This window comes from Mustela nigripes, chromosome 1, assembly GCF_022355385.1.
Source record: "Mustela nigripes isolate SB6536 chromosome 1, MUSNIG.SB6536, whole genome shotgun sequence".
In the NCBI taxonomy this organism is placed as follows: Eukaryota; Metazoa; Chordata; class Mammalia; order Carnivora; family Mustelidae; genus Mustela; species Mustela nigripes.
In genome coordinates this window covers 81,762,063-81,787,091 of record NC_081557.1, presented here as the reverse complement: position 1 = coordinate 81,787,091, position 25,029 = coordinate 81,762,063, and the positions used below count along the sequence as shown (strand labels likewise).

The 25,029-nt window shown below is 42.8% G+C and overlaps 1 protein-coding gene across 2 annotated transcripts in view; it reads right to left on the bottom strand.

The window, feature by feature from the left end:
- The window catches only part of ETS1 (ETS proto-oncogene 1, transcription factor), a 129,355-nt gene that overhangs the window by 97,730 nt on the left and 6,596 nt on the right, over positions 1–25,029 (bottom strand). For both annotated transcript variants that reach the window (XM_059413978.1, XM_059413984.1), the window contains exons 2-3: positions 17,272–17,355; positions 1,664–1,808 (exon numbers count right to left, since the gene is read on the bottom strand). In XM_059413978.1, coding sequence (XP_059269961.1) covers positions 1,664–1,808; positions 17,272–17,340 — 214 coding nt within the window. In that variant the 5' untranslated portion in view covers positions 17,341–17,355. The remainder of the gene's footprint in view (positions 1–1,663; positions 1,809–17,271; positions 17,356–25,029) is intronic.

The following is a 25,029-nucleotide window of genomic DNA, read 5'->3' as shown; positions in this document are numbered from 1 at the left end:
AGGGAACTTCTGATCTTGAGGCTATGGACCAGCATGAAATAACCTCAGCTCTTAACAAAAGGTAACTTCCAGCCAACAGAAGCACCGTCCAGAGCACAAAGTGTTACCGCAAGGTAACTTTAACCTGGGTTGTGCAGGAAGATAAAAGACGAAAGCTTGGTGGCCTTGATAGGATTCAAGAATTACACAAATGAAGGCGCAACCATCCTGACCTTTTGCTTATGCAAATAAGATTTGTTAGAACAGTTTGTTAAGGATGACTTTTTTTCATCCCTTAGAATCTTCAAGTCTAACCTGCAAACAGCTGCAAAAATCTTCTTGTCTTTATGCTTGGAAGAACCGAGCAGAAAGGGAAGCGTAACATACCAAGTCTGAAATCCGGGGGTGGTGCCAAAGAATATCGTAAATATCAATGGCTATTGAGTCCAGAGACTATGAACACAGAGATTGCTTTCGTTCTGCCCTAGAGAAGAACCAGACAACTGGAGAGTGAGTCCCGTGCCTTCTCCCCCAAACCCCTACCAAATGCTTTAGCATCTTGCTTTATACCTCTATATTTCTGGTCAGAGCTAAAACAAGGGCAACAAAGCAAACATTTATTTTCTGTCTCTGCTATTATAAAAGTAGTCTACCATATCGTTATGTAGAATAAAGAAACACCAAAACAAAGAGTTGTGTTTAAGTGAGCTCCCAGTGGCTTTCTCCCTATATCATGCCTCAGAATTACATACTTTCAACATGTGAGAGTAATGAGATTTCTTAGGCTAGGAATTAATCCTGGGAGAAAATACAGATTTGAGCTGTTTTTTTTGTTTGTTTGTTTTGTTTTTTGGGTTTTTGTTGTTGTTGTTTGGTATTTGGGTATATATAATCTGGCCTCGTGATAAATTGAATTTAATACCCGAATCCATCACTTCAGAACCCCCAAATCAAGTTTTACATTTGGCATTGAACGTAAAGGAACAAAAACGCTATTCACAGGTCAAAGCGGACTCCTGGAATTTGTGAGATACACAGTGACTTCTGCAAAAGAGGATGGGGGTGAGGACTCTCAACCTGTCAGGTCTTTGGGGGAGGGGAACACAGGGAAGAGCTCTCTGGAGGAATGTCATTCCTGTTCACCAGGGGGCAGCACGGTGACCAGCCAGTAGGGAGAGAGGGGAATGCTGGGAGGAGAGGAAGGAGGTCTATGAGGGAGAGCTGGGGAAAGAGAGGGGGCAGAGGAAAAAGGAGCCCTATGCCAGTGGGCTCAGGCCAAGAGGTTGAGGACAATGGGGAGAAAAAGATGGATAAAGAAATTCCCTTTTGTAAAATGGCCATTTATCCGGCTCATACTCTACGACTGCAGAACTTTAGACCCTTCGTCAACAACCGGGCCGAAATGGGTAAGCCTCAGGAAATGCATGGTGCACAGAACTATTTATAGAATGAAGACCTGAAGCAACCTCTCCTGGGCTCATTCCTACAGTTTCATCTTCCTGCACTGCAGAATAAAGTAACACAGAATTATGGAGATGTCGTGGGACTTTCTGTTCAAGAACAATAGCATCTTGTCCCCGCATAAGCCGTGGCAGCTGTTCTTGCTACAGAGAATGAAGCCCACATCACCCTTCCACTGTCCTCCAACTCTATGCGTGGTCCGAGCCTTTGTTCACATTCCTACCTGAGCCACAGTGTTCCAGACCAGTGGGAACTTCCTGAATGGTCATCTCATTCCAGAAAGGGTAGTAAGCTCTTTGCGGGTGATAATTGGACTGGAAGCCACAGGCCATTCGAGGATCTTCATAGGAATTGATAGGTGCTTGCCTCTGTGACAAGGGAAAAAGTAATGAAATATATTAACAGGAAAATCTCTGTACTCTAGCCCAAATGGAATAACATCTTACCATACAACCACATGTGGATAGGAGTCATCCATAGATGATAGACAGCAGAAGAGAACCAACCAACCCCCCCCCCCAAAAAAAATACAGAGAGAAGGAGAAGGGTCTTTTACTTAGACAGCACATCCAATGATTTTCATCCATTTCTTCAAGCATTTGGCAACTACCTTTTCTAATTTTCAAATAAGGACCCTTGATTAGCAGTAGGCAGAATCTCGGCCATCTTTATACAATCCCGGCTTTTGAAATTTTTAATGATCTTACTCTGTAAAAGCACCACAAATGGATATTTTTACAGGACATTCTAATCTCATAGAACCAGTGGGTGACAGACACCAAAGGAAAACCAAAATATGGGCCTATTTAATAATAATCACTTGTTTTTTACTCGTTTTTCAGTTAATCGATTGTGCATGGGTTTTAATGATATTGATGGCTACACAGAAATTTTCAGTTTCTTGCAACATTTGGGGACTAGTACCACTCTTTCAGGCATTTTGTGAAATTCATAAAACATATCATCCACCCAGTACGCTTTAAGGAAGGCAGAAGTGCTTCCTTAAACACACATGGGAAGCATGTTATGCAGTGTTTGAGATCTTATTCTTTGAAGCTAGATATCTTCATGGATTCACATCCTGGCTCTATCACTTACTAAGGGAAGGCCTGGGCCCATTCTTTTATCTAAACCTCAGTTTACTCAATTATAGGAAGAATTAAGTAAAATATGTGTAAGAAAATTATATTTAAAGCAAAATTTAATATGAAATGTATGTGTACCTTGTCTACATGATGCCTAATAGAAGGTAGATATTATTTTGATATAACAGACCCTTCACATTCCTGGGATTGAGCAAGAGGGATAAAAAGCAAGACACAAGGAGCACCTGGGTGGCTCAGTCATTAAGTTTCTGCCTTCAGCTCAGGTCATGATCCCAGGATGCTGAGATCAAGCCTCACATCAGGCTTCCAGCTCAGTGGGGAATCTGCTTCTCCCTCTCCTCCCTGCTCATGCTCTCTCTCACTATATCTGTCTGTCTCTCAAATAAATAAATAAAATCTTAAAAAAAAAAAAAAAAAGTAAGACGCAAAAGGAGATAGCAGATCCACAGAAAGATTTCCTGAGGAGTCTGATCTACACTGGCCCTTCCTTTACTTTCTTTTCTTTCTTTTTTATTCTTTCAATCTCTCTTATGGCCCCTCTACCTTCATAAAAACCACAGTTAAGATAATCAAACTCTGCTATAATTTGATATAGTTAAATCTACTGATATTAAAGGCTTAATAAGTATAGCTACTTAGATGGTATTTTCACCCATGAAGGGTAGGCTTGCTAACCCCCAGGAAGAGCCTCTTACTGGAGAACCTCTGATGCCCTCTCTCCCCCTGAGCTACAGGACAAGAGCTCAGCAGTATTAGAGTCAAATATTCCCTATCTACTCTCTCTTCCCCATTTTGCAACTGTCCATTAACTTAAGCTCAATAAAAATAACAGAAGAGAGTATATTGGCCCAGAGCAAAATGACAATCAAAGCCAAAATATAGAAGGACATTTGTGTGCATTAAAAAAGATGACGTTTTCCATAATATTCATAAAATCATTCAAAGTAGGGCTGGATGAAGTTTACTTTGGGGCTGTTGGACTTCTAACTGGGCTAAAGGTGCCAAGAACATAATTACATCCTCGGAACTGAATGGAGTCTCCTTGAGTTATTGAGTAGCAAAGGCTACCATACTTAGCTTCTGCTACTAGACACTGGTGAGAACCACTAGAATATAAATGGAGCAATGGCATGCTGCTAGCTATTTGTGTTTGAGATCAAAAGATTTAGGGAAATTAACGCTCCCCAGAGCTTCAGTCAGAAAATGTTTCCTGAATTCTGGTTAAAACCATTTTAGGGACATTGTATTTTTATATTGCAAGCCTCCCAGGCAACAACTTTTGAATCCCCAAAGATAAGTAGGTCTTCAACAACACTTTGCAACTAAATCAGTTTGAAACACATTTTCTCGACTACCTGTGTGCTCTCAATATCTATCCCCATCTTTTGCTATTTCTCTACAGTCTTCCTCAAAATTCAATGTCAAGGATCAGAGTTACAAGAATTAGGTCTCAAGTGAGAAATTTTTGATTCTGAATTATATAAAGGAGAATTCTAAGTTGCCTACTCCTGTTCTTTTGGGACAGTGTATGCATGGTTTGCCTAAACCCTCCTTGTAAGACCCTTGAAGATGGCAGTAGATAGTACGAGTAGAATCCTTGTAGATAGGTACAAGTAGTTTGTTATAGGCCCTGCAAAGGTATTAAAAACCTGAGGAGAACTTCTTGGTTTTTGCATTTTATATCATTTACTTTTTTTATATATTTGTTACTTAAGTATAGTTGACATTCAATGTTATGTAAATTTTGAGTATAGACCACAGTGGTTCAACAATTCTGTATATTACACTATGCTCCCCATGAGAAGTATAGGCACCATTTGTCACATACAATGTCATTACAATATTACTGATTATATTCCCTGTGCTGAACTTTTTATCTCTATGACATATTTATTTTATAACTGGTATTTTGTACCCTTAATCCCCTTCATCTTATTCGTCCGTCCCCTAAACTCCCTCTCTTCTTGCAAGAAAACAGTTTGTTTTCTGTATTTATGGGTCTGTTTTTGTTTGTTTGCTCATTTGCGGGTTTTTTTTTCTTTTTAGATTCCAAATGTAAGTGAAACCATATAGTATTCGTCCTCATTGGACTTATTTCACTTAGCATAATACCCTCTAGCTCTATCTGTGTTGTTCAGAAAAGGCAAGATTTCATTTGTTTTTAAGGCTAAGCCAATATTCCAGTGTGAGTGTGTGTGTGTGTGTGTGTGTGTGTGTGTGTATCTCACATCCTCTTTGTCCATTCATCTACCCATGGACACTTAGATTGCTTCCATATCTTGACTACAGTAAATAATGCTGCAATAAACATAGAGGTGTAGGTCTCTGCAAATTAGTGTTTTTGTTTTCTTTAAGTAAATACCCAGTAGTGGAATTATTGAATCATATGGTAATCCTATTTTTATTTTGAGGAACCTCCATACTGTTTTCTACAGTGACTGCATAGTTTGCCTTCCCACCACAGTACACAAGAGTTCATTTTCTTTATCCACACCAACATTTGTTATATCTTATGTTGTTGATTTTAGCCATTCTGAAAGGTGTAATATCTCATTGTGATTTTGATTTGCATTTCCTTGATGATTAGTGATTAATGACGTTGAGCATCTTTTCATGTGTCTGTGGGCTATCTGAAGTCTTCTTTGGAGAAATGTCTGTTCATATCTTCTGCCCAAAAGATTTTGAATTTTATTTTTGGTGTTGAGTTGTATACATTCTTTATATATTTTGGATATTAAACCTTTATCAGATTACCATTTGCAAATATCTTCTCCGATTTGCCAGGTTGTCTTTTTGTTTTGTTAATGGTTTCCCCCACTGTGCCAAAGATTTTCATTTTAGTATAGACCCAACAGTTTATTTTTACTTTTGTTTCCCTTGCCCAAGGGAAGGGAATTATAATTATATAAAGGAGATATCTAGAAAATATCTAGGAAATATTGCTAAAGGTGATGTCAGAGAAATTACTGCCTGTGTTTCCTTTTAGGAGTTTTATGGTTTCATGTCTCATGTTTAGGTTTTTAATCCATTTTGAGTTTATTTTTGGGTATGGTATAATACAGTGGTCCAGTTTCATTTTTTTGCATGTAGCTTTCCAGTTTTCGCAGCACCATTTGTGGAAGACAATGTCTTTTTCCCCATTGAACATTCTTGCCTCCTTCATTATAGATTAATTGACCATATAAGTGCGGACTTGTTTCTGGGCTTTCTATCCTGTTCCATTGATCTATAAGTCAATTTTTGTGAGAGTACTGTTCTATTTTGATTACAAAAGTTTTGTAGTATATCTTGAAATCTGGGATTGTGATACCGCTAGCTTTCTGCTTCCTCAGGATTACTTTGGCTATCACAATGAGATATTACCTTACACCTTTCAGAATGGCTAAAATCAACAACATAAGATATAACAAATGTTGGTGTGGATAAAGAAAATGAACTTTGGCTACTCAGTTTTTTGTTGTTTCATACAAATTTCAGGATTATTTGTTCTAGTAATAAGGAAAATGTTATTGGTATTTTGATAAGGATTACATTGAATCTGTAGATTGCTTTGGGTAATATGGATATTTTAACAATATTAATCCTTCCAATCCATGAGCGTTGTATGTCTTTCCATTTGTTTTTGTCATCTTCAGTTTCTTCCATCAGTGTCTTAGAGTTTTCAGAGTACAGGTGTTTCATCTCCTGGGTTAAATCTATTCCTAAATATTTTATTCTTTTTGATACAAGGTGGGATGGAGAAATTTTTCTCAAGTTTACATGTTTAAGCTTTCTCTGCTAAGGAAAGGCCACTGATGGCAAAATGTAATGCGCAAGGAAGTGTCGAAGGAAAATTATCTGCATGCATTCTGCAGGGGAGTATTTTGTGGGTTAGGGATAAAGCCATGAGGTTCTAGATACAGGCAATGACAACAACATAGCAGTGTGAGGAGTCAATTCCCAGCCTCTGATTAACAACCATGCTCAGCATCAGACTGAATTTATGTGTCTTTTTTTTTCTTTTTTTTTTAAATAACTCGTGCCTCAAACCAGGTTTTTGTCAGGGATAGTTCATATATTATTTTACAAATGGAGATTTATTTTAAGACATTATTTTCTCTTTAGCCGTCCTCAGGGGAGCCAGAGGACCCTACTCTTAAGAATGGGAAGGAGGTAATGCACTAAGCTTACCATGAACCACAAACGTCTTTGCTAGCAGATGCTCCTGAAAGCACCATGACTCTTGTTATCTAGACACCTGCCTGTTTATTAGACATCTGACAAACTGACTTAATACCTATTTCATAGAGTATGAAAATGACATTTTTACTCAAAAATGACATTTTTACTCAAAAGAACCACATAGCTGGGTTCAATTCATTATGAAACTGTCTTCGTTGAGGAGCAAGAAGCAGGTTATTAACAGGTCAGAAATCTGGGCTGCACAACACCCACCCTGTTGCTTTAAAAAAGCACGACCCAAAATAAGTTTGAGTCTCTTTGTTGACACCGTCCTTTCCTGGCTGCAACTGGAGGTGAACTCATAAGATGCAAGCAACATTTTCAGTCCTTGTCACAGTTTTAAGAAACCACCCGTCCTCACTCATTCACGCCACAGGTAATTTTTGAAAGGAACTAACATACACCACACACCTGCTCTGTGCCAGTTGCTATGCTAAGCATTGTGCAGAAATGGTTACATTTAATCTTCACCACCCTCATGCAAGATTATTATTCCTACCCCTATTTTGCAGAACAAACTGAGGTTTTAAGACGACAAGTAGTGGTGCTTGGGTGGCTCAGTTAGTTAAGAGTCCGACACTTGATTTCAGCTCAGGTCATGATCCCAGGGTCCTGGAATCAAGTACCAAGTTGACTCTGAGGTCAGCACGAAGTCTGCTTGTCCCTGTCCCTCTCTTTCTCTCTCTCTCTCTTAAATAAATAAATAAATAGATAGATAAATAAATAAATAAAATCTTTTTTAAAAAGAGGACAAGTAAACTTCCAAAGGCCAAACAGCTAATAAAATAATAAAGATAGCATTCAAACCCAGGTCTATTTGGTTTCAGACTGTCTTTTCTTCTACCTGTCCAACATGAAGCTTATGTGGCCCTCATACAGATTTCTCAAGAAGGGTGACTGCTGTCCTAGGATAGGTACTAGGCAAATTATGGCAATGGATATTTATGGAGCAAATTTATATCAGTACACCCAGTCTATGCTGAATATCATGTTCGATGCAAAGAACATAATATGAACAAGAAATGAACTTCACCCTTAGGAAGTAAACAGGAAATTACAGCGAGGAGATGGGACAGGGTTAAGTCCCAATGTGTAGGGGGAGGGGCATGATAGCAGGTAATACTTCCTGGAGGAAGCAAATTAAGGTCACCCAAAAGCTGGGTAAGATTTAGCCTAGAACATGTAGTGAAGAGCCTAGAGAGAGGAAAAAAAAAAAAAAGATGATCACACACCTTAAAGTGAAAAGGAACATGTAATACTATCAAAGGAAGAATAAGAAAGATTCAGATAGGTCATCTAGAGAGATACAGACTGTGTCGTTTGGTGGTGAGAAGCTGGAGGGAAAGTTATGATCTTGGACAATGTGGACGCTTGCCATGGGGGTCAATGAATAAGAAGCAAAGCTGGAGGAACAGGACAAGATCACAATGTTGAGGGCTGTAAATACCAGACAGGAATTTGGCTCCAGGAGAAAGGCTTTGGTGTCTGCATTAGAGGTAGTGACATGGTGAATCAATATGTTCTTCTAGCACTTCTGGCACTCCTTTGATGGTGCCAAGTAGGATGGGTTGGGCAAGAGGAGGAGATAAGGAAGTGGACATAGGCACTGGAGTGCCTCACAGAGCCATACTGGAGACTAAGGTAAAGGGGGAGATGGAATCAGCATAGCTAAACCTACTTTATTTAAAATTTTTACTTTTTTAAATAATTTTTGCATTAATTTTGACTTCTGAAAACTTTGCATTAAGATATCATTTAGCTTGATTCCTCAGGGCTGGGGCACCCCTTATGTATTACTCCCACATGAGTGTTCCAGGGGCATCCTGCTGGTTGTGGTGCTAAGCAGCAGTTCAGGTATGAGGGCAGAGTTAGATCAAGGTCATGAATGTAGAGGTAAAGAGGAAACAAGAAATGTAAGTATGTTTCAAAGTTAGAATCAACAAGATTTTCTAACTGTGTAAGTTAGATAGGTGAGTGTAAGGGGAGATAAAGGTGAGACAAAGGTAAGTGTAATACATAAGAAAGGAGAGAGGAAGAGAATTTCACCCTCAGTTATGTTTAGATGGAGTGATGGCAGGTTGGTGGGGCAGGGGTTCCTGAAGGTGGATACAGGATAGAAGAGGACAAGAAAGGGTGCAGTTAGATCTGGAAACATGGAGCACCCAGTGAGAGTATAAAGTCAGGAAAAATGGCAGTTCAAACAAAATGGAAAAAAAGATAAAAAATGGGTCAGTATAAAAAAAAAAAAAATGGGTCTGTAAAGTTGCCTACAGTTACAAGAGATGAAAGGGGAAGAAACAACCAACAGTGGCTGGCTGAAGACAGAGGAAGAAAAACAAGAAAGCCTACAGAGTTGTGGAAGCCAAAGGTAGAGCTTCGGAACCTCGGGTGGTTCGCCAGTGGCCACCAAGGGAAGGATGGTAGCCACAGGGCCTTGGAGGGATTAGATCCCCTCCCCTGAGGCATCTCAGGAAAGTGCATGTTTTGTCCTGCTGTTTCACACATGGTGGCAAGATGCTAAGGGAAGGGCACTCTTCTCCCTATCCCTTTGGGGGCTGTCAGAGGACAGAGCCCAAGCCCACATGTTTCACCTTTATGACACTGGAAACAAATAAAACAAAGCCCCACAAATCTGGAACTACTGAAACAATGGGCACACCCTATCCCTGCTCTGCTTTGAAGGTGAGCCTACTCTAATGACTAGGACCACATATGTCCTCATCCATTCGCCCTCCAGTCAAGGTTTCCTCTACTTTATTACCTCTGCCTAGCTCCACCCCCCAAACTTCAGAGTCAGGGACTCTATCTTCCTCCCAACCCACGACCCCCTGCTGCTATCTCTTTAGGAGCATCTTCTGCCCTTCCCCTCCCATGCCTGCCAAACCTTTGGCTCATCGTCTGCCTTGCCCCTGCCCCCAAAATTTGGAAAAGAGGGAATAGGGGAATATTTTCACAACACTACATCATAAACCATGCTGGAGTCCGCAAGATTATACATGATCTGTTCTTCAAGTTCATGCCCACCTTTAACCAAGCAACCATAAATGTCCCCGTGTTTGCCTACTAATGACTCAGTACACAAACTCTGTGGGAGCAAATCTGGCTTTTCTTTGGTCAACTTCAGAATTCAGGGCCATGAGTATATGAGACACAATAACTATTTCTAGATGCTGCTGTTTAAACAACAACAACAACAACAACAAAACAAACATCTTACACCCAGGGGCGAAAATGAATTAACACTGGATGTGTGCCTTTGCGGGAACAGCCATTTTTCCGGAAATGGCATAGATATCCCCACTCTCTAGTAGGAAGAAAGAAGACAGAAGACGGGGAATCAGAGAGCCTGGATTCACATCCTGCCCTGCCCCTATGGAGCTGCGTCACCTCCAGCTTGTTTCTTAACCTCCAGATTTTGTTCCCTGAGCAGGCCGGCCTCAGTGATCTCCACGCTTCTCCAAGTCCAGTGACTTCTTCTGCGGATCAATCCACATTCTGTTTCCCAACCTGTGACCCACAGCTTTCATGGGTGGAGGAACCCCTAGAACCAAGAGTTGTCCTAGTAGTAGGTAGTTTGGATTCATGACATACAAGGACCCCCTTTAAATTTAGGAATACCTTCATATTTTTCTAATTCTTTCCTAAGACCATGCTCAAACACTGCTTGGACCCCATGTCCCTGGTTTCTCCTCAGAGAACTGTGAAGCTTCGGAAGCACCTGTCTACCGAATAGCTCTCGGGCCTCCTGACTCGTTGATGCTCAGGAAAAGTCGGGGCAACCAAAAGACAGTCTCTCAGCTTCAACCCTTTCTTCCCATTGCATGCAGTAGGCCTTCCACATGAGGCCGAACTCCACAGGCTTTAACCTAGTCTGGGCTTCCTCATCCTCAGAGGATACTTGACAAGACGCCTGCTTTCACTCAGCCCCCAACACGTCATGAAGAAACTCCTGAGGCAACGCTAAGGGGGAAGTTTGGGGCCAGCCACGTCGGGGCTTCAGGAGGACACGGAGGCCCATCTGCTTCAGGAGGGCACGTGTGTCCCACTCCCTGGAGAGGCAGAGGGGAAGGAGGCAAGCAGAAATACTCCTGAGCTTGGGTTCAGCTTTCCTCAGCACTGCCATTGAGCAGGAGGAGGGAGGGGAGGGTGTGGCCGCCCCGGGAGAGGCAGGAACAGACAAAATAGGAAACTCTCAAAGGGCAGTTTAATTTTAGACTCAAAGCCAGGAAATTCTTCTTAAAACAATAAGAGTGATGGGCTTGGGCCTCGGTGAAAGGGCAGGGCTGACCGCCTACAGGTTTCTGAGGGAGAAACGCAGAGCCTGGACCTGTGCCGCAGAGACAGGCTCCTCAAAATCCTTCTGGAACTGACCACAGCTGAGGTGGCTCGTGGCAGGTGGAGACCACAGCGGCCTCCACCCACAGCCAGCTTTTGGTGACCCCAACTGAAGCTCCTGGGTCACTGACCTTGCTACCAGCCTGAGTGCCCGCCTGGCCTTGACACTTTCCTGCTGGGAGATCCGCAGGGAGATACGTGTTCTTTGTCTGTTTCTATCTACTCCCTTAGTGTGAAGCCTGCCGCCTCCCAGTGACTGCAGAGGTGACGGCTTTGGGCACCCCACAGGGGAGAGGTAGAGGGCCAGATGACTCAGAGCCTCCGTCCGGGCCCAGGGTTCCTGGGTGGAAAAAGTCGCCCAGGCTACTGGACCCAGCAGTAATTCCAATTTGCTGAGTGCTCTATAAAATGCAGTTTGGGTTTTTCCTAAATCCAGGAAGATCACCTCATCATAAATAAGGCAGCTAGGTGCGTGAATGAAAGTCTACTGTAAGTGCTTTGACATTATCATGTATCTAAAAAATGAGGATAAATTCGGTAGTTTAAGGAGTGTCCTTAGACAGGAGTCAGGAGATCTGGGTCTCATGCCGCTTCCCGCCAGCTCTGTAAACTCAGGCAACTTACTTAATCTCTGAGGACCTTACGTTCCTGATATCGAGAGATGGCCTGTAGGTTGTTTCTCTAGGTGGTGCCGCCTGAACCCAGTATCGTAGAAAAGCCCCCCTTTTCAAGATGCTGGAGAAGTATACATGATCAGTCTTTCCCAGCACAAAGAGTGATGGATGTAAATAATTTCCCTAAGCATCATGTTCCAGCAATCTCTCCAGGGGAAAAGCCATCACCATGACAAGCAACAAGGGAAAAAAAAAAGTCCAGTGTTCCCTTATATTCCAAATTTCTTTTGTGTCTTTCTACTTCTCTAATCCCAAATGCTTTATCCATTGTTCTCCAGGATTCACACAGAGGAGGAAAGAACGTTCTGTGCTAGGCTTTACAGCAACAAGCGCGAGCCCTTCCCCAGGGCAGCAAGGACACCACGGACTCCCTGGTGCCCACTCCAAGGCTAGAATCCTGAGGCATGCGGGCTGGAGGTGAAGAGTGTGCGAACAGCCCTGGGTAAGAAGGGAATTGCTTCCCAAGGAGGTCCAATTAAACTGCAATTACTCAAGATAAGAGAACCAGGTCTGTTTACACAATGGGGTTGTAAACCACCAGCCCATGACAAGGGAACTTTGATCTGGTGGCGAGGGAGCGGTTTCTGGTGCAGAGTAGTGATGAAACAAGGAGGTTGCACGATCAGAATGTCTCCATCTTCACCCCAGTAGCCCCCATCTTGCTCGGGCAACACCCTCGGATGGACAAGTGGGATCATCTCCACTCCCCCCGTCCATGTTCCCATCCAATGTGATCAAGAAGTCCAGAGAAGAGCACAGAAGAGACAGTGAGCATAAGCGATAGAGAATTAGCTGAGGTCATATCTGGGGGAGGCACTCAACAAGTATTTTCTCATTGAACCATCATGATGGTCTTATATGCAAAAATTATACTCCGCCCCTCACACAGAGGAGGACACTGAAGTCCAGAGAGGTTAAGTAATTTGTCTGAGGTCACATGGCTAAAAAGTAAGAGACCAGAATTTAACCCACATCTCTGACTCCAAAATCCTTTCCATTATAATTGGACGGGCTGCGTTCCACAGCTGCCACTGCAGGCTGTCTCCCATCTCATGTAAAAGGCAAGAACAAAGTGGGTCTCCCTCCTGCCTCCCCAGAGTGTCAGAAGGTAGAACCAGAGTTATGTATCCAAAAAAAAAAAAAAAATCAATCGATCAATCACTCGATGACAGAAGGAAGAAAGAACATGTACAAAAGAGGATTTGCTCAAACCACAGAGTGGTTGGCAAGATCCAATCTCAAAAGTCTCTGTGTTGGCAAACTGTGCCTGAGGGTGTGGTTTGGAGCTTATTTTTACAAATGTACTTAGCTAAGGCCCATGGCCACGCTACCCCTCTGGCGGGCACCACACTGGAGATTCAGAAGGGCTGCCAGTCCCCTGAGTTCCACTGGAAAAGGACAGGAAGTACAAAGGGCAATGACTGAAACCAGCCAGTGGCAGCAGCCTTCCTCGGCCCCCCGGAAAGTTGATACTCGATGTGCTCTCCGGCATATGAGCATCACCCAAATTACTCAGTGATCCTATGTCTGAAATAGGCCTGACCTCATAGCATGTTATTCTATATGATTATAGCCATTAAGTGTCTAGAAAGTATGATCCTATTCATCCATTCATATAGTAAAGTTACAAGCCAAAAAAAAAAAAGGGCTTTTGTTGGACAGTTTCTGAAATGCTTCTTTCATAGTGACCATATTTATAAGAGAAGAACATTTGATCCAGAAAGTGGAAGAATGTCAAGTTTTTCATGCCTTCACTCCATCTCAGGGAACATGGGATGTTGCCTAAACCCAGAGCCTTATCCTAGGAAATTTTGGCATTTGGGACCAACACAATCACTCTTGCCCAGCATATTACTCTGTCCCCAAAGGCCTGAGCTCTGAGAGGTGAGTGGGCAGTGCTAGTCCTTTCCTCTGAACAGTTCAAGGTGCTTCCTAAAGCTGGTATGGCCCACGGGTCATTAATCCCGGGGGGACCTCCTCCACACATCCTCCTTGCTTTCAAGGTGGCCAAGGACTGGGACAAGTTTGGTCAAAACCAGGAGTGGCCCATCCCTCCCATTCCTGCCCTCCCCCCAGCTCCGCAGCCTCGGTGGCACGGAGGAGAGGATGACGCATGAGGGGATGAAGGGACCAGCGCTGCTGGGGACTTCCAGGGCTCACCATGGGCTTGCTGAGGTAGCATAACAGGAAGGAGCACTTCCTCCCGTTGGATGAAAGGGTCCCTGACACACAACCCATATTCGTACCTGAAAACGTCACCCCCTCCCACACAATGGCCAGACAACTCCCCAAAGCGTTGTTGCTCGACCTCCCGGCTATGACGCCACTTTATTCATGGCCATCGTCCCCCAGAGGACTGACCTTACAAGGAGAAAAGCACGCATCCTGACTTTGACAAGCTGACCCTGAGGCAGATAATGTGAGTTTTGTGTAAGAAGGCCGTTACCTGACCGCGGAGTTTGTAACTGTTGCTTATGATGACTTTAAACCTTCTTCTGGTACCCCAAATGATCGAGTCACGCTGATGCTACCTCTAATTTATGAATGAACAATTGGAGAATTAGCCATCTGTGGAGACTAGAAAATATTCGTATCCTGCTTTAGATGGAACCAAACTTTAGATTGAACAGTGAAAGCAGCAGCCAAAGCAGAACCCCTCATAACATGAATATATTCTCACTTGTTTTTCTTTCATAAGATTTCCCCTTCTGAAGTAGTAATTTACACGTTGCCAAGAGCCGCTTAGACCAGTCTGTCCATGGAGGACCATCCTACCTTCAAACCCGATCCCGGGGCTACTGCCACCAGGACTCGTAAGCCTCACCCCTACTGACGTGTGGGGCCGAATAACCCTTTGTTGTGGGGACACTGTATCATGTGATTGTGCGATGGCTGGCGGCATCCCCTGCCTCTACCCTCTAAATGCCAGGGATGCTGCTGTCTGCTTTTAACAATTAAAAATATCACCAACTATCCCCTGGGTGCACAATCAGCCCCATTAAAAACCCACTGCTTTACCATTTTCCTTCCACCCTCAAATCCCCACACCCAAGACAGAGTTTCTTTTCTTCCCAGCCTGGCCTTACCAGACTGGAGCCCAGGGTACCAGGCAGGAGGACGCGGATTATTGGATTAAGTACCATGGGTTGACCTCTAGATAGAGTGGCTCCAACAGAACTGAGCAGGTTCTGGTGTCTGCAGCTTTGACTTTCTTGTCTGGGAAAGTTAATGAAGCTGTGCTCACTCCTCCCCGAAATCTTCCGTTGGGATCAAGGGTGTGAGGTCTGTCAGTTTCGCTAATGCCAGTGTCCCAAGGTTAGAGTCTGCAGACAATTTACAGATTCTTTGTTTCTTATGGTGCTGGCTAGGTTGAGGTTCTCTGCAGGGGCTGGTTGATTGACCCTAAGTTTGTACCAATAAATTTTATTTATTTGTTTGTTTATTCATGCACTCATCTGTATTAGGGAGCGCACCAAGGCGAAGAAGTCACAAGACTTGACTGCTTGCATTAGGGTTCTGAAAAGTTGCCTAACTAGTCCCAGTGATGGAGAAACTGAGGCCCAGAGAGAAGTTAGGCGTGAAAGTGCTGGAGTAGTAGTTAGCAGTTCTTACGCAACCTTCTGCTTTTACCCAAGCAACTCTGAAATTCACAGCGAGAAGGATCCCGCAGGTTGATAATACTTTTCAGATATGGCTGTTGGGGCTGGGAGCAAATGAGTCCTCTGTTTTGCAACCAGTGGAGACCATTTAAAATGCATTAAAACTAGCCAGTGAATTCAGTTAGGGGTGGGGTTGTTTGTTGAAAATATGTACCCAGAGCTGAGTTTTGGTTTTCTAATTTCATACAATTTCCAGACACCCTGCCAAAGTTAATTTAATACTATACCTGTAGTTTGCATACTTGTAATACCATGTATTTCAGTGTCTAGAATACAATGCATATAAATTTGCATAGCATTGCTTTTTTGCAGAAGTTATTGTCTTGTTTACTTTGATTACCATACTGGCAAAGATAATTAACATAGGCTAGTTTTTAAATCTATTCTTCCAAGCCAATGACATATTTTGCCCTGAAATCCCAAAACCCTTTATTTGTTTTAACAAATCTCTTCAATATCATCTTTAAGAACTATTTAGTGTAATTTGTGTTGACCTCAGATGATAACCTCTGTGTGAGAAGCAGGAGGAGGAGTCTTTCCCTGACAACTTTTCCAGTCCCTTCTGTGACCAGCAAGTGCAAGACTCTGGGTGATTTCTACAGAGCAAAACTGAGTGACGGCTGGTCAGGACTTGTGTGTGTGTGTGTGTGTGTGTGTGTGTGTGTGTGTGTGTGTGTTTCTAAACATATTTCTGGTGTTACTCTAAACTTTTTCCTGATTCTAATTTTTTTAGAAAAGTGAATGGGGGTTATACAAATGCAGCAGCCATTTAAAACAGGAAAAAAAAAAGGTATTTCAGAATAGTCACTGAAAAAAGCAGTGATAATCACTCCTTGAACACAGAATAGCTTTTGGTCAGTTATTTTTTCAACGATATGGAAAATAACTTGTGAATACATCAAATCTTTCAAAATACAATTACAGTGAGTGGGCGTGGTTAACGTAAGGGTACCCGCGTTGGAAATTCTGCAGATCCTCAGGCAAGACAGTCCAAGACCAGAGTCAGAAAAGAGCTCTAGTCCCTTGGTGTCTCCTTAGAGCCATAAATGTACAGGGAAGATCTAGCATTAAGCTTATCTGTCCATTTCCAGAGTAAGCTAAACGAGTTCAACGTTTACACTGGCTTTCTTCATATGAAAACATACAGAATTTGAAATGAAAAGTCAATAATATATCAGCTAGTAGTAAAGGTTCTTTCAACATTGCAATTGATCGATGGGATCATCATGGAATCACTCACACAATCAATTGATAAGAAATGCTTCAAAACCTTCTACTGATCAATGCATTGCTTGGGTGAGGGTTTTTTCCCTGAGGGCAAGAAACTTTATCTAGTCTTATTTTTAAAGTTCCTTTTACCTCTCTTATTCTGGGATTTATAACATTTTCCTGTAAACTTACTGTTACATTTCTCAGTTTTAAATTCTGTGATCAGAAGGCTTGTGATATTTAGCTTTTATGTATGAGGCCCCAAATAAGTTTAACCATGTTAAACCCAAAGTATAGCGATATGTGAAAAATTTTCACCAAGTGAACTGATCAGTGAAAAATCACCAGCCTTTAACCATTAATCGTGCTTGAGTCATTTTCTCTGAAACTCAAACACACTAAAAAACCTTTCTCAGCAAATCCATCAGTCTTTGATTTTTATTTTACGTGCCGATAAAAACACAGATAATCTCACAATTTAGCTCCTCCAAGAGATTCAAGGCTGATTCCAAATCTGGAGTCGGGTCCCGGCTTCTCTGTCCAAGAGAGGTCAGGATGATGGAAAGCAAGGGGAAGCCAGGAAAGGCAGGGTGGGCAAGGGGAAAGCAGGGAGCGGACCCCACTTACCGCCATCGCAGGACGTGTTGCTGAGTAAGGGGCAGGGCCACTGGCTGCAGAATCCACAAAGTAGCTCATGGTCACTTTCAGCACCTGCGTGGGAGAAAGCCTTCACTGAGCCCCTGCTTGCACCAATGTGTGCACTAGAAACCAGAGGGTTCGAGTCTTAGAAGTGGGTGTCTCCTAGGAACCATAGAGCTCACCTCTTCTTTTTTTCAATATTTCTTTTGAAGTGGGGAGGAGGGGTAGGAGAGGGGGAGACAGAGAGAATCTTAAGCAGGCTCCACGGGGAGATTTACATGGGACCCGATCTCACAACCCTGAGATTGTGACCTGAGCCGAAATCAAGAGTCAGACACATAACCGACTGAGCCACCAGGCACCCCTAGAGTTCACCTCTTTATGCTACAGAGAAGGAAATGAGAAATCAGGAAGATAAAGTGACAGATCACGGGCACATAGAAAATGGGCAGACCCCAGACAGAGCCAGTCTCTTGACTGCAAAGTAGCAGGGATAGTGCCTAGCCTGTGTGAGCTACAGTCAAGAAGCAGGAAAAGCACCTACAAAAAGACCCTTTTGCAGGGTTTCTGGACAAGAACCAGGTCTTACGTGTTATTTTTAGTAATATCCCCATCTACCACCCTCCCTCCACCCCAACCAGGCCTGGCACATAGCAGGTGCACTCAGCACACCGGTGTGGCATAAATTTGATAAAAGAGTAAAAAAAGAAAGGCCTGAAGGGAAGAAGGATGGAAAAGCCCTACTGGAGAGACACATCCACCAGGACCTAAGACACAGATAAACAGAGAGAAGCCCTGAAAAACGGATGGAACATTATTCATCTGGAACAAAAGGAGAAACACTATGAAATAATTCTTGAGCAGAGCTGTTATCTACACCAAAAATCCGACTGTCAAGAATACTTGAGGAATGTTCTGGCTGAAGGGATTTTCCAGCTGGTTGTCAGTCATCAGGAAAACCATTTATGTATCAAACATTTTTGTTAATCTAAATGCTTCCTAAAGTACATTAGTTCACACACTTTAATCAACTCAATATTATATACTGAAAAAAAGTCTTTCCTAAGTGATTTAGAAGATTTAGTTCTTAGGCACAGCATTCGAAGGCTAAATTCCTATGGTTAGGAAGTGACGTTTTAGGGGTGCCTGGGTGGCTCAGGTGGTTAAACATCTGCCTTCAGCTCAGATCATGATCCCAGGTTCCTGGATCTAGCCCCAGCTCAGGCTCCCTGCTCAGTGAGGGGTCTGCTGCTCCCCTCTGCCCCTCCCCCGACTCGTACTCTTGCAGGACCGTCTCGCTGTCTCTCTCTCAAATCAATAAAACCTTTTTTTTTTTTAAAGTAACATTTTTGTTTTAACTTGACTGTTTCCGGATTATATTTGTCTTTTCCTTTATTCTTGCTAATATGTAAAGCCACCAGCACATTTCAAGGAAAAAAAAAAGAGTATTATATGTCCTATGTTCAGTTTGTGGTTTTGGTTTACTGTCTTCGTTCAGTTGACAGCCAATGAGCCTATCTTCCTTCCTACGAAATGTATTTAAACGATATAGTTAAACCAGCTCAGCAACAGAAAATTATACCGACTAAGGACTACAGTTACAGAGTGGCTAATATTGCATGGTTGAGATCAGTAAATTAAAAATCGTCAAAAGACATATCTTTGCCCAGAACTTGTGCTTCTTGTTTTTAACTAACCCTTTACTTTTCTTATGATGCATTTTCTCCAAAAATAGATGCAGACAAAATAATATTAATTTTTAAAAATAAAATAACTAAGGGGACACCTGGGTGGCTCAGTGGGTTAAAGCCTCTGCCTTCGGCTCAGGTCATGATCCCAAGGTCTTGGGATCAAGCCCCACATCAGGCTCTTTGCTCAGCCTGGTTCCCTCTCTCTCTCTGCCTGCCTCTCTGCCTAGTTGTGATCTCTCTCTGTCAAATAAATAAATAAAAATATTTCATAAGTAAATAAATAAAATAACTAAGGGTAACTAGGCTATGTTAATCAAGATGCTATTCCTTGTTTTTTAGGGGAAATTTATCTCCGTTGCAGCAAAATGGCCCCTTAAGAATTTCCGGTGGTGAAGCTTAAGAGGAGACAAAGACCAAAGTATGCAAGTCCAACTGGATTTTTAAAATCCAGTTAATATCCAGTTAATATCACCTGTTTCTCAAAACAATGAGGAGCTATCTTGAATCAGACCGAACATGACATATGAAAAAGGTACATACAACATAGGTCAACGAGGACTGATCCTGACCATACACTGTCAAAGATAGTCTCAATGAGTTCAGCATTCCCTTCCTACCAAAGCATTCCTTACCTTTAATCTTGAAATCAAATGCAAAAATCCTAATGAATCGTCATCAATCTATACATCCCCACTTGAAAGTTTTTGATCTGCTCACGGATGAAACTTACAACTCAGCAACACAGAATGTGTCATCCTAAGAACAGATTAACCATGATCAGATTCCCTCCAGAGCCCTGCAGGACAACCTATACCTTTGGGACCTGTCAGGTATGGGAGCACTGTTTGTGCCAGCCATTCAGCCCTCCGATGTCCTCCCCAAAAGTCCCATGGACCCCCTGAGTCATCACAGACCTCAATCATTCATGCAACAAGCACAGTGAAGGCGTCCTTTGTTAGAAACTTGTTTACCCATTCAGTAAATCATTACTACGCGTCTGCTGTGTGCCAGGCCCTGTTCTGGGCATTTGGGACCCACCTGGTAAACAAAGATCCCCGACCTCATAGACCTCACATTCTCTCCGACTCAGAATGAAGCTGAGAAAGACAGTCTCTATCTCCAGGCAGTGGCAAAGACAGACTTACATAGGACTATAATACAAGGTGATGAGCAGTTTATCAGCAATCTAGAAAGAAATAGCGGTCAGTCCTACTAGGTGTGGGGAATGGGAAATCGTGGAAGATTGCAGTGTGAGGCATGCCCTGTGGCCATATGAATCACCCCTATACTCCCATAAGTGGCAAAGATCCTTCCTCTTCTGAATTCCTGTTTTATTTAAGTATTTGTAAGAAAAAGGATTTTTGGAAGGGGCAGCCTTGTCAGGAAGCCCAGCTCAAGGGCATCAGGAGTTTCAATCTCAGCCAGACAACACCCCTCGGAGCAACACAGCTTGGGGAGAGGTTCGGTGGAAATATGTGTTTTCTGTCCAGCAGACAGAGTGAGGGAGGAAACCTATGGCCCCACATATGGTTCATTCAGCGCGGGGCTGTGTTCCTGCGGCTGCGTTAGATGAATGACACTTCCCTTGGGGAAAAGCCCTTTGCCCAGGGAGGAAGCCGAAAAGAGGGAGTTGCCAGAGCTCTCAAGGGCTCTCATCTCAGGAAATAACTCTGGGACAGAAATGGATTACTGCTGTATTATTTTTTGGAGAAAGAAAAAAAGAACTCACCCTTTCTCCACTTGTAGATTGTGACACAGAACAGCTGCTTGGGACATAAACCCTTTCAGGAAAAGCAAAAAGTGTCTGGGTGACGCTTTCTTTTTTTTTTTTTTTTTTTTTGACTTGTTGGCCAAGGAGAATTCCCTCCCACATAACATGAAACATCAGCTGGACCAACGTTTTTGTTGTTTTTTGTTTTGTTTTGTTGTGGCATCATAAACGTTTATTACCTAAATACAAAACAACTGTGTGGCTTCAGATTTACTCCCCAGCCTAGAAGCAACCAGAGGCCCGCCAGAGTGAAGGAACGATGTGAACACCTGATAACAGGGTTGTGTTGAGCTGAGCTCAGTTTTCTTGAAAGGAAGCAGCAATGGCCAAGGAGCAGATAAATGTGTCTGAAGTGACTTAATTCTCAGGATCCTGCCCCGGCCTCCGGGGGTAGTGCTCCCCCTCCACCTTAGGGCTCATGCTACCCAACACGGATACACCTCTGCTCCTGTAACGTGGAATGTCTGTTCCCACAAGCTCATGGGGCCAGTCCTCTGTTCCCTGCCCTTCTCACATGACCTCCTTTGGTAGAAATGCCTCCTGTCCTGCTCCTCAGCCACCTACCTGCTTCTCTTGCTGCTTTGAGACTCCTCTCAGAAGGTCTCGCTGCCAGGGACCCCTCCTGCCCTACCCTTCCCTCCCGGGCAGGACTAGCTGGCCTTCCCCCCTGTTCCCCTTGCGTGTTTCTGCCACTGTGCCTAACACATTGGTTTATAAACATCTGTTTCGGAACACCTGGGTGGCTCAGTTGGTTAAGCGGCTGCCTTTGGCTCCGGTCATGATCCCAGTGTCCTGTGATCGAGTCCTACATCGGGCTCCTAGCTTGGCAGGAAGCGTGCTTCTCCCTCTGCCTCTGCCTGCCCCTCTGTCTGCCTATGCTCGCTTGTGCGCTCTCTCTCTCTGACAAATAAATAAATAAAATCTTAAAAAAAAAATTTTATAAACATCTGTTTCTATTTGCCTCTCCCACTAAACTCTGAGCTATCTGAAGACAGGCACTATGTCTTTTTCATCTTTGTATCTCCAGACTTTAAGATAGACGAGGGGGCATAAGAGATTTTTTTTTTTTTTTTTTTAATTAGTGAATGAAAGGATGACTTGGTCTCCCAAGAAGGAAAATGTAAAGTGGATCAGATTTTTTTTTAGATTCTCTAATCAGAGAATGTGAGCAGATCCCAGATCTGAATAAAGATCCACTTGAAATAATAGGTGTGGGGGCTCCTGGCTCAGTCGGCTGAGGGTACAACTCTTGGTTTCAGCTCAGGTACTTGTCATCTCAGGGTCCTGAGATGGAGCCCCAGGAGTCACCACTCAGCGGGGAGTCTGCTTCCTCTTACCTCTCCCTCAGTCGCTCCCCTCCCCCTTGCCCGCATACACACTCTCTCAAATAAATAAATCTTTTAAAAAAATAAAGAATAGGTTTGTTGTGTGATCCATTTCTAAGCTTTTGCTCTTAATGTCACCTCGTCACAGAAGTGTTTTCTACCACCCCATGTGACACTGAGCTGCTTCTTGATTGTCTCATCAACGCACACCCCATTAGAACTTAAGGATTTCGTCTGCATCTTCACTCTCTGCTCCAGGCCCTACACAGGTGCTGGTAGGATACGGCCACACAGAGACTTGTTGATTCTCAGAGTTAAGTTAGAAAACATGTACATGCCCTTTAACTCACTTAAGTCCTCCTCCCCCCGCCAGATGTGGTGAAAGACAATGGGCAATGCTGTAACCCAGTCAGGCTGAGATCTGACTCTAGGTCTTCAGCCACCTTCCCCTGGGCTCCTCTTTTTTCACTCTCCTCAATTTTCCATATGCAAATGCTCAATCCGTGCAGAGGACAAAAAAGATAATAGTTTGGTTTATGTGGGTGTGTCAGTCCAGTAATGGACTTTGAACAGTTTTCTGTGGGACTCAGGGGAAAGCACTATTCTTTGTAGAGCATGCTACCCAATGGACCTCTTCTAGACCTTTCCACCCTCCGCAAGCTTAGAGACTTGGGCCTGACCTGCAGGCTGAAGCTGCCTTTCACCCAGATCCCTGCAGGGCAGGGTGAGGGAGGCCCAGAGGGCAGAGAGGCTGGGGAGGAGCAGGGGTGTGTCAGACCTAGGCAGAAAGAATAGGAAATGCCAAAGAGAGAAGACTTTCATGAAGGCTGAAGCCAGTTCACATCAACTCTGTCCTGCTTGGCTGCATCTCTACAGGAGCACGGTGACATTAGTGTTTTTTATTCTGGGTTATGTGCTCTTCAAGGAAACACTATGCCATTAAGGAAATAGTAAACTACACTTAAATGGTTTTTATTTCTTTTGAAAACGATTGTTTTTGGAAAAAATAATATATATTTATTGAAGAAATTACGATAAAAACACAGAAATGTCTAAAATAAATGTCAAAATCACCCTAAATCCCACTGTCCAGAGGTAATTATACTAATACTCTGTTCAATGTTCCTCTGGGTGTTTTTTAATGTGTCTTTCCGAATGTAAATATAACATATACACATGATCATAATTTTACCTTCATGGTATAATTTTCTACATGCTATGTTGTTATCTGCTTTTTTCATTGACATTTGACATGTTATGGACATTTTTCTACTTCAAGGAATATAGCTCTACATTCCAAAGTTTATGGCTGTCGAGTATTATGCTCTATGTATGCATTATTCTTGACTTAATGAGTCTCTTATTACTGTATAACTGACTTGTCCGAGTTCCTTGTCATGATAAAGGTTCTAAAATATTTTCTCTTGTCATTAAATACCTACAAGTGGTATTGTTGGAACAAGGAACGTGTACAAAGTGCCTCCCATAACAGAGATGCCAAAATTACACAACCACCAACAACGGCACTGTGTTCTAACTTTGACCTTACCCTCCAGTCTTCCTGTTAACGTCACAGATCAGGAATCATGGTTCCAATCTATGCTAGATATAAAGATGGCACGTGAAGGATTCAACTGTGGATAAAGCTATGAAACATAAATAATGTAGATAATTTGCTATGCAAAAATTAAATAGATTTGCTACTAGGATTCAATATCAAGAATTTAGGATTCCCATCAATCTGTATTAAAAAGACACCCTTTTGGGGTGCCTGGGTGGCTCAGTGGGTTAAGCCTCTACCTTCGGCTCAGGTCATGATCTCAGAGTCCTAGGATCAAGCCCCACACATTGGGCTCTCTGCTCAGCAGGGAGCCTGCTTCCCCCTCTCTCTGTCTGCCTCTTTGCCTACTTGTAATCTCTCTGTCAAATAAATAAATAAAAAGTCTTTAAAAAAAAAAAAAAAGACACCCTTTGGGCCTAGAATGCAGGAGGAAAAGAATTTGACTGACAAAAGGACTATCCATTCAAAGAAAAATAACGGAACCTTTGCCAAACTAAAGACATTGCCATCCATGTCAAGGCAACACCTTAAATCTCCAATGAATAGTTTGAGTTTCTTTTTTATGACTGCCATGAAAATCTGTTTTTAAAGACTCAGAGGGAGCATTCCTTCTTTTGGGAAACTTTCCCTGAACCCCTGGGCAGTTAGATGGACACTCCCAGCCCTCGTCCACAGGACTCAATGTATCAATACTCCTACTTTGGTATTTGCTATTTGGTTCAGAGTATTTCTTTTATAAATGTCTGTTTCTGCTCCTCAATCCTGAGCTGCTGGAGAGTAGGGACTGCCTTTTCATATGCTACATAGTAGACATGCAACACGTTTGTTGACTGAATGAAAGAACCTGTCCGTGAAATAGAGTTAGAACATATAACAGTATGTCTCATAGCCTGAATATACTCAAGAGTGAAGATATCTCTAAAGCAACAACAAAAAGACCCATCACCTGTGATGACGTGTGTCCATATGCAACACTAAGATTAGACTTCTTCAATGTTCACTACATGCAGGATCGTATTTTTCTTTAAAAAAAATTTTTTTTTTTTATTTATATGACAGAGAGTGAGCAAGAGAGCAGGAAGGGTAGGGAGGGGAGGAAGAAGCAGACTCCCCACTGAGCAGGGAGCCTGACACAGGACTCCATTCAGGGGACTATGGGGTCATGACCTGAGCCAAAGGCAGACACTTAACCAACTGAGCCACCCAGGTGCCCCAGAATCATATTTTCCTTTAAACTAACAAATGCACCAGATTGACAAGTTTATCTATTGTACTATTCTCTCTCTTAACTCTCATAAGTAGCTCACTGGTATTTTTCCAGTCATTTTAGTAGATCTCTCCTTTGATCTGGCAGGGTAACAAAAGCTGCCAAGTTCAATTCCCCCAAGAACTCAAATT